Raw genomic sequence first — 14,592 nt, 5'->3', positions numbered from 1 at the left:
CGCGGCAGGCTGGAAACCCGCCAGCTCCTCTCGGGAGATGCCCGAGAGCTGGAATTATTTGCTTTAATAAAGAGCCCCCTGCCTAAATTCTCCCCGGGGTGAGAGCTTTCCTCCTGGGACGGGCTGGGCACACCTCGGGGCAGGCGGTGGCTCCTCCGGCCGAGGTAGCTGGGAGCTCGGAGCAGGGATCTTTCATTGCAGAAAGTCCTATTATTAGTTGGGGGCTGGGACAATGGAGGTCCCAAAGGCACCTGCTTTCATGAAAGCGAGAGAAAAGCCCATAAATCCTGGAGGATCCAGCTGCCTCACTCCGGGTATTGTTGGCTTTCATAAGGAAAGGGAAAAGCTATTTTTCTTTTCAAAGGGGGGGAAAATCGTATTGAGTCAGCGGCCACTGATGCGGGCGCGTAAAATAATCCCGTTCTGATTAAGCGATCACGGAGCTGGGGGTAATCAATGTTACTTTTACAGCCAGGAGCGTTTGGCGGCCGTGACGGGGTGGGGCAGAGAGGAACGCTGCGGGGGCTGGGGGGAAGACGAGGGGCTGGGGGAAGCCGATGCGGATAAACTCGGAGCCTTATTCACCCGGAGCCTTATGCTCTCGGAGCCTTATTCTCTCGGCTCCCTCCCCCCTCTGCAGAGCTCAGCGATGCCCTTGCACCCCCCCCACCCCACTGGGTCCAGCATGGGAGTGCAGCGCTCCACGGAGGTTCCGGGGTGGGGAGTAGGGTCTGAAAGGGACAAATCCATCCAGCCGGTCCCTGTGCCTCTAGGACCCCCGTCCCCCTTCCGCATCCCTGCTCCCCATCCGTGCTCCCCAGCACCCCAATCCTTGTGCCACCTGCAGCTGGGACCAGACCTGCTCTGTCCGCCGTTCCCTGAGCAGCACAGGGTTTGGGACCCTGAGCAGGGCGCGCATCAGGCTGTGCACAGATCCCATGGCTTTAACCTCCTGGGCCAAGGGGATGGGGTGTCCCCTGCAACTGCCTGGGGGTGCGTGGGTGCGACAGCACTGCCACCAAAGTGTTAACGCCAAAATGCTGGGTATTTTGTCTGTTGGGAGGGTTTATTCTGACTGTTGTTTTTATTTTTTTCCCCTCTTTTATGGGAGCTGGAATTGCTGGTTTCCCAGCACGGTTGTGTGTTTGCCCTGTAAATCATTGCTGGACTTGGACAAGAGGTACCAGGAAGTGTTTCCCTGCAGTAGCCACAGCTTCGAGCTCCAGGTTGGGGTTTGAGGGCCCACAGCTGGGGAGGGGTTTTTCACACACCCCCAAGGCAGGGGGATCCCCCCAGTGCTGAGCCCACCGAGGGCACTGTGGGGCTGTGGTCGGCATGCACTGGTGTCGTTTGTGTCCCCCCCCGGCTGTCCCCAAGTGAGGGAGGCAGCGGCCCGAGCCCTGATGCAGTGCTGAGTTGGGCTGCCCGAGCACCCACAGCACTGCCGGGTCCTGGAGGGGGCGCAGATACAGTTTTGGCAAGAAAAAGAAGGAAACGGTTTAAAAAAAAAAAAAAAAAATCATAAAATGTGCTGAAAGGCCAAATTCAGGGTGTGATGAAGGATGTGCACGCCCCCTCACACTTGGTTAACTCCAGCAGTGCTCGGAAACACCCGTTTTTAAGGGAAAACTCCTTTCCCCTCGGAAATGCACGCAGGTTTTGCGGCGCGGAGGTGGAAGCGCCGTCCCCGCGGGCGCGGGGTCCTGCTCCGCAAGGGAGGAGCCCTCCACCGCCCGAGCCTCCGGGGCTGCCCCAGCCCCCCGGGCTCCCCCCCCGCGGGCGCCTGCACAGTACACACCAAGCAGCCTGGCAGGGGTTTCCTGGATTTTTATTTATTTATTTATTATTATTATGGAAGTTGTGGCATTATTTGCAATGGCAGTGGTACAGACCGGCTCAGGAACCATTGAAACAGATTTGTCTTCAAGTAAAGTCTAAAAAATATTTTGATTCATAGCTACATCTTGTGAATTGAAAAAAAAAATCCCACTATAAAAATAAATTTACATTTTGTAAATAACAAAAGCAAATATAGTGCCCTTTGGCTTAACCAAAAGAAAAAAAAAAAGACTATTGGATGTCAAAGTTATCCACATTTCTGACATAAATAGAAATATAAGTTAGTATAACTCTTAAAAAAAGTTTTGTACAAATATACACTTGCTTTTTTCCTTTTTCTTTTTCCTTTCCTTTTTTGCACTGAGAGATCAGCAGAGATTAAACATTTCATATAAATGACTTTTAAAGCTTTACACTTCTGGCCAGTGTACTCACATTAGGCATAATACATTTCTATATAAAACGTAATACATTGCACAGTCGTACGTTAACACTGCTCCGTGCGCGGCCGCGGCCGGCGGGCAGGCGCTCCGGCTCCGGCTCCCGGTCCCGGTCCCGGTGGGCGCGGGGCGGGTCCCGGCTCGCCGCGCCGCCCGCCCCGGCCCCCCGCGCCTCCGGGGCGCCTTGCCTCCGGGGGCGCCGTGCCTCTCCCGTGGGTGCCGTAGTGCAAAAGTCTGGGGGGGAACAAAAAGGAGGAGAAAAAAAAAAATCAGGGGGAGGAAAAAAAAAAAATAAAGAGCGACGCAGAAAGCGCCCGGACACCCCCGCCCGCCCCCGGGGCGCGCCTCACCTGGCTCACCGGAGCCGCTTGCGGGGGGTCTGCTCAGCCGGCACGGCGGCGGGGGGCGGCGGGCAGCCGGCGGGGCGCTCCGCCGCCGCCTTGGGCTCCGCCGGCCTTTTCCTCCTCGCAAAGAAATCTGGACGGGGGACGGAGGGGGGGGGTCCGTCAGCCGCTGCGGCGGGACGCCCACCGCCCCCCACGCCCCCCCAGCGCCCCCCACGCACCTGTGATGCGGGCCGTCGGGCCCCTCCGGCGGAGCCGCATGCCGCGGCGGCGGGGCGCGGCGCGGTTCTCCCGGCTCAGGCGCCCCCCGGGCCCCTTGCCGGCGGCGGCGGGCGGCGGCGGGGAAGGGGGCGCCCGGCGGAGGGGGACGCGGCGCCGCCCCACCTGCAGCGTCTCCCGGTAGAAAGCGGGCACGGCGCCGCCCTCCACCTCCTCCCAGCGCAGGCGGCCGGGCCCCGGCAGCGGCGTGTCGGTGTGGAAGTTGTAGTCCCAGCGGCGCTGGTCGTCCTCCCCCATCTCCCGCAGGCGGTTCCGCAGCTCCCGGCCCAGCTCCTCGTGGTCCACCGGCCCGAAGAGGCTCCTGCAGACGGGGCTGCGGCCGTGCCCGGCCAGGGCTCGCCGGGCGGAGAGGCGCTCCAGGGCGGCGGCACCGGAGAGGTGCACGTTGGACATCGCCGCCGGGGAGGACGCGGGGTGGGATGGGGTGCGGTGGGCTGGGAAGGGGTGGGTGCCCCCCCGCCGCTCCTCGCCTCCCGTCCCGTCCGCGCTCCAGCCGGCCCTGCCTCCCGCCTCTGAGCCCCTGCCCCCGGCCGTCTGGCTTTTAAACCCCGCTCCCCGCGAGGGCGAGCAAAACAACCATTAGCATAAGAGTATTTCCCTGCCACCGGCCCGCCGCGATTGGCGGGGACCCCCCCGCCGCCCCCCGGCCCCCGGCGGCAGCCGTCCTGCCCGCGCCCTCCATTGGCTGCGGCGGGCAGCGCCGCGCCGCCGCCGGACGCATTGGCCCGGCCCGGCCCCGCCGCGGACCGGGGGGGGCGGCCCCGGCGCTGGCCCGGCCCCGGGGGGCGGCCGCGGCGCTCCCCGCCCGCCGCCGGCCCCGCTGCCTTTGTCTGCCGGCGGCCGCGGCTCCGCCGCCGCTTCCTCCCCGGCGGCTTTCGGGGTTGGCTTTTGCCCCCCGACCGCGTTGTCTTTTGAGCATGCGGGTGTGGGCGGGGGGGCATTATTATTTTTGGTATTATTATTACTATTTTTCCCGAGGGGTGTCGCCGGGAGGTTTTTCAGCATCATCCGTGGGGCGCGGGGGTTTGGGGCGGGGGAGGTGATGCGCGTGGAGGAGAACGGGATCGTTTCTGGCTCGGGGTTTTTTATTACGCTGCTGCAAAACAAAGCGAGATGCTTGCAGATTTCAAAACAAGCTGAAGGCTATTTTTAAAAATAGGGCTTCTCAGCTGCATGGAAGTAATAAGCTGCAGCCTTACTGAATAGAAATACATGAAAACCACAGCATTTTCCTCTCCTAACTTTAAAACCCACATAATATGTGTTTGTTCACTGCAGATGAACTAATCTCGCTATTGTGTTGCCAGGGATCAGCTGGCTTGTGCTTTACATTTTCTGCAGGTCACTGCAATCATTGCCTTTTGTTGTTTTGGGATGGGGGAGTATGAAAGGAAAGGGAGGGGGAGCATAATTAATACAGTGCTAAAATTGGGCCCAGAACATCATCGTCATTTTGATGCGCGCCTCGGAAGCTTGTTACCACAGTGAGCTTTTCATCTGCAAACAACAAGGGAAAAGATGGACCTTTATCGCTCTTTGCACATTTGGGGACAGCCTGTCTCTCCGTGTACCTATGGCTCTTGCCTCTGGGAAACTCAAACCCTTGATCAAAGACAACTGGGATGGTTTTATTCCCTAGAGGGAATGAAATTAATTTGAAATCCTAGGGTGGTGCTGGCTGTGCAGAGACTGCCCAGGTGCCAGCTTACTGCAGGGCTGGAGAGGTCGCAGCTTTAGGCCCCTGCGGGCAATGGTGACCGCAGGCAGGTGTCCACTTCAAGAAGAGGGGCAATAGCCTTTGCACCCATGGAAAGCCCTTCCTTTTCCCCAGCTGGGCCAAAGTAAGTAATCTTCCTCTATGCTGTTTCCACAGTCAGCGCACGTCTGTGACAGAGCAGCCCTCCAGCACCACTGAGGGCACTCGCTCCTGCCCTTGCCACGCTGGTGAGGAGCCTGGGGCAGCCGCGACGGCTCCCACAGGCTGCCAGGACGGCTCCCACGGGCTGCCACGTACTGCACCTTCAGTGGTGCTCCCAAGGACCGGCCACGCCAGGAGAGACCAGCAGCGCCCGCAGTTTTGGACCCATGGACCTGGGGTTGGCCCTGGCTGGTGCAGAGGTGCAGAGAGGAGGTTACAGCCTGGCTTACAGCACAGGAAAGGTCTTTCCATGCTCGGGCTGATGAGCAGCGAGACACCGCAGCAGGTTTGATCCCTGAAATAATTTTCTGATGTCCTGGGGGCAGGTGGGCTGCTCAGCAGGAAAGGTCTGTAGCTTTGCAGTTGAGAGAAGAAGAGACAGCAAATGTCTTCAGGGTGCAGAGCCGTGCTTGCTTCCTGCACAGGCATAGAGTCATGCCTGGCAGAAGACTTTGCCGGCTGATCGTACAAACAGACCACTCTCATTTCACAAATAGTGGTAGCACAGGTATTTTAGGATATATGAAGGCATTTTTTTTAAAGACACCCATTTAGATGTGGTGTTCTCAACAGGTATTCTTGGTTTCCCAAGTTTCTTGGTTTCCCTTGGTTTCTTGGTGTGAGCTGGACCACAACCTACCAATGTGGTGATTTTAGGTAAATACCACCACACCGTCCTTTCCTTCCCAAAACAGCCCTTGAGGGTGGCCAATGCAGAGGTCTCCTGGCCCAAAGGATGTCATTCAGTGAGCAGGTCACGAGAAGGCTCTCCTGGTTCCTCGTCACTAAAAGCACATCATCTTAAAAAGCAGGAGGTGAGCATCAGTTAGCAAGGGTTCAGCCAGGGAGAGAAGGGGTGGGTCCCGGGCCAAGCTGGGACAGTTGGGGAACATGTTGAACATGGCACAGTGTCCAGCTGGGACTTCTTTCAGCAGCCATCAGACGCACCTCTTGGGATGTAGGATGGGGTGGTTTTAGAAATAAATGAGCTATGCGGAGAAAATGCCTCGAGTTCCCCAAGAAACCTGCTGAAAAAGTGCCCTCTATTCAAGATGCGAGCCAAATGGCAATGGCCGGATCCCTGCAGACAGGGGCTCTTTGTGAGGAGTCCTCGCGAACCTGCTGCCATCCTCCCCCAGCGCCGGGAGAGGCCAGCGGCCGCCTTTCCTGTTTTCTGCCTCCTCGGTTTTATACATTCCTGCAACGCAAGCCGAGCGAGCAAACCTCCCTGCTATTTGCAAGATGTGGGCGTGCCCTCTGCAAAATCCACATCGTGGTCCTTCCAAACCGTTTTCAGACGTTAGCCAATATTTACGCAGTGCTTGAGGGATGCTAAGAACTAGTTTGAATGGGGAAGTATTTTCAGGGGTTACCTCGTGTTTGAGGCCACTTCACCTTCTAGCTCACCTGGGAGGTAAAGCAGCTCAAGTTTGAGGTTACCAGCTCTTTTTTTTAGCTCATCTTCCTCACTGCCAATGCTCCCCATCTCCTTGACCTGTTTTTTTTGTCCCATTATACACCTATGTTTTAAGCTGGTGGTGATAACGCTGGGGACTTTCCACTCACAGTCTCCAGTTCTAGCAGTCCATGCTTCTCTTCTGTGTGGAGATAGAGAGCATCCAGCCCATTTGAGGAAGAAATACTGCCTGCATGGAGAGATGTTTTTAATTTAGTGAATCCATGAACTCTAAGGCCAGAGGGGTATGTTATGATCCTCTAAACCAGCAGTTTGTGTAACACGAGCCACAAAATCTTACCCAAGAGCTCCTACCACCAAGCCCATTAGTTTCTTTAGAAATTCCTGCTCCAGAACACTGAGCGGAGTAATTACCGCTATGGTTAGAACAATGCCCCATAAGAATGAAACATTTTTTCTCAAAATATCCAAGTCATATCTGCTTATGTCAGAAAAAACAATGACTTTAACTAGCGTGTATTCCTGCTGGCTGCTCTGCTTTGAAAGGGTGAGGGGAGGGAAAGCAAACTCCTTTATGGCTTGTGCATCATTGCAGAGGGATTGTGACTGCAGGAGGTTTATTGCATTTGACTATTCCTGTTTGGAAAGAGTCCAGGTTGACCATCAGAGCCACGGCTGAGTCTGATGGCTTGGCAGATAGGGAAGAAAGGTCCTTGCACTGTAAACTGAGCAAGGAGTAACCAAGGAAATTTGATAAGAAGTTATGAAGGTAACAAAAGAGAGAGCCTCAGCACTGTCGTTCTGATGGGGCTGGTTGTTGTGGAGCTCCAGGTTAATTTCTGCAGCACAGAGGGCCTGGTGAGACGTTTGTGTATGGAGGCGAACAGGTCCCCATGACATGGTGCCACGGAGCAGCACTCCTCCATCTTCTGGAGAGTCTCAGGGTGAACATCTCCTGCAGGAATTGTCCTCAGTGTGCTGCCAGACAAGCAAACCCGTCGTTGGGCCCCTGAGGCTTGAAGGTTTGTGCTTTGCTCCCTTCTCATTTCCTTTAATACACCGTTATCGTATATGCTCAACAATGTTTAATTCGGGATTCTTCAAATGCTGTGCAATCCACATGCAATTGCTTTATTTCAGAACATGTTGTATTCCATAATTGCTTTAGCAGAGACACAGACCAACAAACATCGGTACTTTTTCTCCCATGCACTTCTCTTTTACTGTGCTTGTGATCACAAGCAATTCGCAGTTTTGCATTTATACCAGTGGCAATTTTGCGTGGTACTTTGGAATCCTGCTTAAATAAACCATTTGCAATTAACGTTCAAGTTAGCACGGACTGCCCAAACTTCTAATTGAGGCTTCTTCACCAGCGAAGTAACCCTTTGAATTATTAAAGCTGGTGTACATTCAGAATTTTCCATTTCTTGACACGGTCGTAAAAAGTCAAATTATTAGATTTGATAGCTAGGCAAAACTATGCTAGTTCAGGGTTAAAATGGGAAAAGATCATCTGAACAGAACCCTGAAAAAAATTCTGGTAGTTTTAATTAAATTTCAGTTGCTTTTTGTTGCGTTCTCAAAAATATGTAAAAGCTAATATCTCAGAAAAAATGCTTTATTTCATTTCCTTTATTTTTTTTTTTAATTATTCTTTCTGTTCTTGGTTGTTAAAAGAAGGGCTAGCCTTGCTGTCCAGCTGCTGCACATCATTAGGGTAGCACAAAGGTAGCGGTGAATTTAGCCTAATCTATTGATGGACCTGCCAGTGCACCAGGGGCCATCACATTCTCTCTTCACAATCTTCTTTTTCTTTCCATCGTGTTGTTTTACTAGATGAAGTCCACTGACCATCTGGCCCTTTGTGACTGGAAGCCTGTCTGGTTTGCGGGATGCTCTCCGTGAACCGCAGCAAGCCTTACCGACACCATGCTGTTAACGTGGAAAGCAGGCGGGAAATGGCGGGTACCAAACAGCATTTTGGGCTCACAGTACGTACGCATGGAGGGTGGCTCTTTTTTGCTGTCTCTGTAGTCATATTTGAGCAGCAGTTAAATACTCAATTTACTTGCACTCCCTGCTTTTCTGTTGGTATCATTTTTGTGAAAGTCATGCTCTACGCTCATAGGTACTGTTTGTTGCCATTCTTTGTATCAAACGAGAGGTCTGCATTTTGCTTGCTTTGACATTCCCCTTGCCTTTCATCTTGATCCATGGTAATATTATTTTTGGAGTAGCTTTTCATAGGTTATTTCTACTTTCTGGGGGGTTGGTGGTGAAGGGGCCATTACACACGTTTTATTTTTAGTTTCGTGTTTCTTAAGTAAACAGATTTTTTAATGCGGATAGTCTTGCACAAGTCCTAAGAAGACTCTTCATGGCCTGGACTGTTGCAGAGGGGAGGTGCCTGGTCCAAAAACAAGCCCAAGAGCAGCGGTAAGTGCATCAGGACTATCTTCAGATGGATCTCAGCGCACACCTAGAGGAAACGAAACCTAAGAGTATGAAAAAAAAAACCCAAAACACTAGAAGATGCTTGAAATCTGGCTATGAAAGGGACAGACTTGCGAAAAGTGGAGGGTGTCTAAAGAATCCTGATGATAAAGACTTTAAAAACAGTTTCAAGGGAGAGTAAATGAATCCAAGTCTTAACTGCCCCAGCCATGTCCTCTTCCCCGCCCCAGCCACCTATTCCTGCCCGCTCCCGTGCTGCCTGGAGCCCTGGGCCCGCGGCCCCAGCGCGGGCAGCCGAGCTGACTGAACACTGACCCGGCAATAAATGGCTGTGCCGCGGCCTCGCCCTCCCTCCCCGCTCCCGCACGTTCGTGCCCCTCGCCTCCCCACCGCTCGGCGGGGCGGCCCGGCGCCAGCGCTGCCGCCGGGTCTGCCGGGGGCCGGGCAGGGGAGCCGGGGGCCAGCCGGAGCCGCGCCGCATCCTCACCCTCTGCCAGGCTCTGCCTGCCCGGCCTGGCTGCAGAATAACGGAGAAGCACGGCATGCCGCCGGCTCCCGTGCCCGGCCGCTCCCCCCCAGCCCGCGGGGCGGACTTGAGGCAGCGCGGCGGCGGCGGAGCGGCCCGCGGGATGTCCGCGATCGTGGGGCAATGGTGCCCTCTAATGTCGGCGGGGCCCGGGAGAGGCGGGCGCTCGCCCCCGGGGAGCGCGGCCTCGCCTCGCCGCCGCCCGGCGGCAGGGGGGTTTCCAGCGCCATGCCCCACCCTCCCCCTGGGCAGTTGCAGCCGGTTGCCTTCCCGCGCCTCGGAGGCCCCTGGCTTGTTGGCGTATTCTCCCGCGATCCAGCGCCCGGGGATGTCTGCGCTTGGCCCCGGGACTTCAGGTGCCGTTCGATGCATCGCAGGAGCCCTTGGCTGGGCTGTACGTAATAACACGCTCCCCGCTTTCTCGCAGCTTGCCCAGAGAGCTCTAGGTAAGGTTTGCTGGGGAGACTGCTCTCCACGCCACCAGCCTGCAGACAGCCCTTTGCAGCTCAGGGGAGAGCAGCTTACTGAAACGTGCGGATTTTAAATCTACGTGACGTGCACAGTACTTCTAGAGTAATAAAATATATTGTAGCTCTATTCACCATCCTCTAGATTTTTCAGGTTGGTCTGAGTCCATCTGATGACAAGATTTATGAATAGAAGAATACATTCACTTTATTCTGTGAAAATTAGGGTTAAGGTATAGCTTGGCAATGATAGAATCATAGAATGGTTTGGGTTGGAAGGGAACTTAAAGATCATCTAGTTCCAACCCCCCTGCCATGGGTAGGGGCACCTTCCACTAGACCAGGTTGCTCAAAGGCCCATCCATCCTGGCCTTGAACACTTCCAGGGATGGGGCATCCACAACTTCTCTGGGCAACCTGTTCCAGTGCCTCACCACCCTCACAGTGAAGAATTTAATCCTTATATCTAATCTAAATCTACCCTCTTTCAGTTTAAAGCCATTACCCCTCATCCTATCACTACATGTCCTTGTAAAAAGTCCCTCTCCAGCTTTCCTGTAGGCCCCCTTCAGGTACTGGAAGGCTGCTGTAAGGTCTCCCTGGAGCCTTCTCTTCTCCAGGCTGAACAACCCCAACTCTCTCAGCCTGTTTTCATAGGAGAGGTGCTCCAGCCCCCGATCATCTTTGTGGCCCTCCTCTGGACCCGCTCAAGCAGGTCTATGCCTTTCTTATGTTTGGGCTCCCAGAGCTGGATGCAGTACTGTAGATCTAGGTCTAGATGTAGGTCTCACTAGAGTGGAGCAGAGGGGGAGAATCACCTCCCTTGACCTGCTGGCCACGCTTCTTTTGATGCAGCCCAGGATATGGTTGGCTTTCTGGGCTGCGAGTGCACATTGCTGGCCCATGTCCAGTTTTTCATCCACCAGTACCCTCACGTCCTTCTCCACAGAGCTGCTCTCAATCCACTCATCGCCCAGCCTGTATCGATGTTTGGGATTGCCCCAATCCAGGTGCAGGACCTCATACTTGGCCTTGTTGAACTTCATGAGCCCACCTCTCCAGCCTGTCAAGGTCCCTTTGGATGTCATCCCTTCCCTTTAGAGTATCAATGACACCACTCAGCTTGGTGTCATCTGCAAACTTGCTGTGGGTGCACTCAGTCCCACTGTCCATGTCCCCAACAAACATGTTAAATAAAACTGGTCCCAGTACGGACCCCTGAGGGACACCACTCGTCACTGGTCTCCACCTAGACATTGAGACATTGACCGCAACTCTTTGAGTTCGATCATCTAGCCAATTCCTTATCCACCAAGTGGTCCAGCTGTCAAATCCATTTTAGAGACAAGGATGTTGTTCAGGAGAGTATCAAATGCTTTGCACAAGCCTAGGTAGATGATGTCAGTTGTTCCCTTATCCATCAATGCTGTAACCCTGTCGTAGAAGGCCACCAAATTTGTCAGGCACAATTTGCCCTTAGTGAAGCCATGTTGACTGTCACCAATCACCTCTCTGTTTTCCATGTGTCTTAGCATAGTTTCCAGGAGGATCTGCTCCATGATCTTGCCGGGCACAGAGGTGAGACTGACTGGCCTGTAGTTCCCCAGGTCTTCCTTTTTGCCCTTTTTAAAAATGGGGTTATGTTTGCCCTTTCCCAGTCACTGTGAATTTCACCAGTCCGCCGCAACTTTTCAGATATGTTGGACAGTGGCTTAGCTCAATGGTAGCTCAAACCCTGGAAGTCCAAGAGAAGGAGATGCAGTTGTAGAGGATGCGGACCTCGAGACACATACCTGGTTTCATGCAGGGCTGGCATGCCTTGGGGAGCCTCAGGAGCTTCGTCTCCTCTACATCTTTCTGTGGCTGGTTCCCTCCCTAGGAGCGGGTGGCAAAGTAATATGGTGCTGTGGGATCTGGCTGTTCCTTCTCTCACTCCCCAAGTTAGATTCCCTCTTGTTATTTGCCTCTCCCTCAGGGCTCCCTCCTTTCCCTGCGATGGGCTGTTGAGATATCATGCGATGATGCAGCATGATGAGATAATTCCTCCCCCCTCCCCACCCCCTGGCTTCTTGTTTGTATTCTTTAATTAATTTATCTTTCGCCTACAGCTTTAAATTTGCTTTTAGCATAGTAACGTTCTGAGGACACAGCACTAAAATTTTATTTGCTCTTAATCTTGAAAAGCAATCGTTTTATAATTTCCCTGCTAGATTCATAGCATTAATTTTGCTGCAAGCTTTGAATGTGGACCAAAGATAACCCAGCCAGTGGTGAACCTGCGAAGGGAGTGGTTCGATGAGCTCCCTTGGGGGAGTCCATCACATCCGTTTTACTGCCAGTTTAACTATAATAAGGCTGCCCTGCCTGCAGTATGTATTCCTACAGAGCAGGGAGTTAATTGTACCAGCAGCACACTATAAACACATTTATGTCATGCAGAACAATTAGTTCTGTGACTCATTGCTGGGAGCTCAGCCTATGTTATGTATGGGGCAGTATTTAAGAATTCATATGTGCCACCCGCAGCAGCAGCCAAAACAAATCCCGCTAGTGTTCGGCATCCTGCAGATCCAAAGAGAAACCAAGTGCCATATCCCCTAACAGAGCAGAGAAGGGTGGAAGACCATGACTAACACTGGCTTAAAAGTTTTTTTAATGATTTGCATTACATCTACTGGCATAGCTATTTCTTAATGAGCTAGTTCTCGAATTTTGGACAGAAGCTGAAAGGACCTGCTGCCTTGGGCCATGGTCAGAAATGTTGCTAAATACTCTGATTACACGCGATTGTAATGTCCTTTGGTAGATGGTGGAGGCCAGGAGAAAGCTACGTTTTTTTCCTGCGCTGTGACCAGGTTGAAAAATCATCAGGTCATTCTGTAGCCTTAAAAATTACCCTTACCAGCTGCTCTGCCACTTCTTGCAGGAACCATTGCTAAAACAAGTTTGTAGGGCAGCCAGCTCCAGGTGCCCGACCCTGAGTTTTAAGTAGGGTGAGTTTTGGACTGAGTGAGGACAGGAGGGTCAGGCACGAAGAGATGCACTTGTACCTGACTCAAACTTTAATTTCATAAAGGTGCAATTAAAGGCACACCCTTATGCTGTGCAGGAGAGCAGGTATCTCACTGTCCCCCCAGCGAGCATGCAGTCACACATGAAGGCATTTCAAAATGGCATGGTACAAATTCTTCTAGTGTGAACCATGAGACACATTCTCAAACATAGTCATGACTGAATGAGTCTGAAACGAATGTTTTCCTAACAGTAAAAGCAGAAGAGGAGCTGGATGAAAGACCTGAAGATTAAATCCTGGCGGTATGGAAATCAGAGGCAAAATTCCCAGTGAATTGGGGTCAGGGTTTCAGCCTAGAGCCAAGTAATCCAGATCTTGCAGCTCTTCTCAAAGTAAAAATGAGTCAGTTGGTCATTGTTGGTATTCAAAAGGAAAATATAAACCAGGTGAAATCATTTAAGCTGACAGTGGCCAAGTGGTAGTGAGTTTGCTTTGGAAGGAAAAAAATAAATCTGGAGGTGCTATGTTTATGGAGTCTCCTTGCTTTCTAGATCGAATGCACTTGCTTTGCAGATAGGAGAATGGCTTTTTTTTTAACTGCCACCCTGCAAATTTAATCTAGAGCCTTGCCTTTTCATGCACCACAACTGTTAAGCAAGATTTTCTGCTGCCCTGCCCCTGCAGTCCCAACGAGGTCCTCCACCCCTCTGCAGTCCCGTGGCTTCCGAGGGTGCCTCCGGCAGGATTTGAGGCTGTTGTCGCTTTACCTGTGCAGAGCTGGCTGAATTTGGCAAATGATTTAATTGGCGAGGCTCAGGAGGAACATAACCCACCACTCCCCTGGCTGTGCTGGGCAATAAATAAGAAGAATAAATCCTTATTATTTCGTCTTGAAGGTAATGAGGAGAGAGCCTGGGCAGAGCTGCTGAGTAGATTGGTGCTGGTTTTAATAGGAGTCTCCAGGACCCAGCCAACATAGGAAGCCAGGGGGAATTTCTTCCTAGCACCACCCCTGGGGCAGTTTGACAGAGATAATCCCATTGCTGTCTGGTGGGGCATTAGGAAAATAAACTGGGATAGGCCCCTTTTTCTAGTGGCACGTTTTCTCTTTCTTTGTTTCAAATATCCTAATTATTTGCAAAATCCTCAAATCCAATTACTGCTTTGGCAGAACTGGTTCTCAACCAGTTTGGATTGAAAATTTGCAAGACTTGCTTGATTTCTGGAAAAGCCAGATGACGGATCCTGATTTTAGATGGAGACTTTGATGTAGGGAGTTGTGTGTTCCAGAAATGGAACATGTGAACCCAGCTCTTCTTGGGTTATTTCCACCCTCTCCAGAGTGTGAAAAGATTAACGAATGCCAAATGGTACTGACAGTGGCAAGTCCAGCCCAAGGACTATGCAGGAATTGCTGTTTTATGCCAGCCTTGCATTTGGCTTTAGGAATGGCCTAGAATTAGGCATCAATATCAAAGCAAAAAGCCTCAAAAACAAATACTGCAAAAGAAAATGTTTAGTGCATCCTGGTCACAGGTGTCATCCAGCCCTCCCATGAGCAGCAGCCAGCTCTGGTTGGGGCTGGCAAACTCTTGTCCTTTGGCAAGTTTAGAAGCACTAATTCCCTCTCTGTGCTCTTTCCAGGGCATAAATGCTTTTGACACTCCTTGTGGAAGGGTCTGGGTCTTTCCTCTGGTGGCAAGTCCACGGCAAGTGCTAATACCTTTGCTCAATGACAAAGAGTCAGGGGGGTTGTGAGCCTGCGATCATGTTGGGGAGAAGCTTTAAAAATTATTTAAAAATATTTTAAAAAAATAAATAGCTCTTAGGGATTTTCTCTTAGGAAAACTTCTGTGTGCCACTCATGTCCCACTTTAAATTGCTCCTGATGC

At 52.4% G+C, this 14,592-nt stretch overlaps 1 protein-coding gene and 2 long non-coding RNA genes across 5 annotated transcripts; 1 reads left to right on the top strand and 2 right to left on the bottom strand.

Annotated features, from left to right (window-relative positions):
* Window positions 1-1,812: 1,812 nt before the first annotated feature.
* Window positions 1,813-3,427, bottom strand: CDKN1C (cyclin dependent kinase inhibitor 1C). The gene is made up of 3 exons (XM_072865315.1): window positions 2,845-3,427; window positions 2,630-2,756; window positions 1,813-2,513 (listed from the first exon to the last, which is right to left on the bottom strand). Exons 1-2 carry the CDS (start codon window positions 3,293-3,295, stop codon window positions 2,635-2,637), a joined length of 573 nt encoding a protein of 190 aa, XP_072721416.1. The 5' UTR covers window positions 3,296-3,427; the 3' UTR covers window positions 1,813-2,513; window positions 2,630-2,634.
* A 54-nt stretch (window positions 3,428-3,481) lies between these two features.
* Window positions 3,482-9,070, top strand: LOC140653333 (uncharacterized). 3 transcript variants are annotated; one of them, XR_012043085.1, is made up of 4 exons: window positions 3,482-3,854; window positions 4,776-5,106; window positions 7,069-7,259; window positions 8,077-9,070. It is a non-coding gene; the product is annotated as an uncharacterized lncRNA (long non-coding RNA). The 3 variants fall into 3 exon arrangements; XR_012043084.1 differs by having other exon boundaries at window positions 4,776-7,259; window positions 8,077-8,231; window positions 8,565-9,070; XR_012043083.1 differs by having other exon boundaries at window positions 4,776-7,259.
* On the bottom strand, window positions 4,775-9,357 carry LOC140653334 (uncharacterized). The gene is made up of 2 exons (XR_012043086.1): window positions 9,182-9,357; window positions 4,775-8,719 (listed from the first exon to the last, which is right to left on the bottom strand). It is a non-coding gene; the product is annotated as an uncharacterized lncRNA (long non-coding RNA).
* Window positions 9,358-14,592: the final 5,235 nt, after the last annotated feature.

This window comes from Ciconia boyciana, chromosome 6 (assembly GCF_034638445.1).
Source record: "Ciconia boyciana chromosome 6, ASM3463844v1, whole genome shotgun sequence".
Lineage (NCBI taxonomy): Eukaryota > Metazoa > Chordata > Aves > Ciconiiformes > Ciconiidae > Ciconia > Ciconia boyciana.
Note: the sequence above shows the minus strand (reverse complement) of the source record. Positions and strands in the feature narration are given on the sequence as shown.

What these genes read in the sequence shown, in the direction of transcription:
- CDKN1C (XM_072865315.1), bottom strand. Translation starts at nt 3,295, where the DNA reads ATGTCCAACGTGCACCTCTCCGGTGCCGCCGCCCTGGAGCGCCTCTCC. An exon ending in CCCGACGGCCCGCATCACAG is followed by an intron (nt 2,757 to 2,844) that starts GTGCGTGGGGGG and finishes TCCCCCGTCCAG; the next exon opens with ATTTCTTTGCGAGGAGGAAA.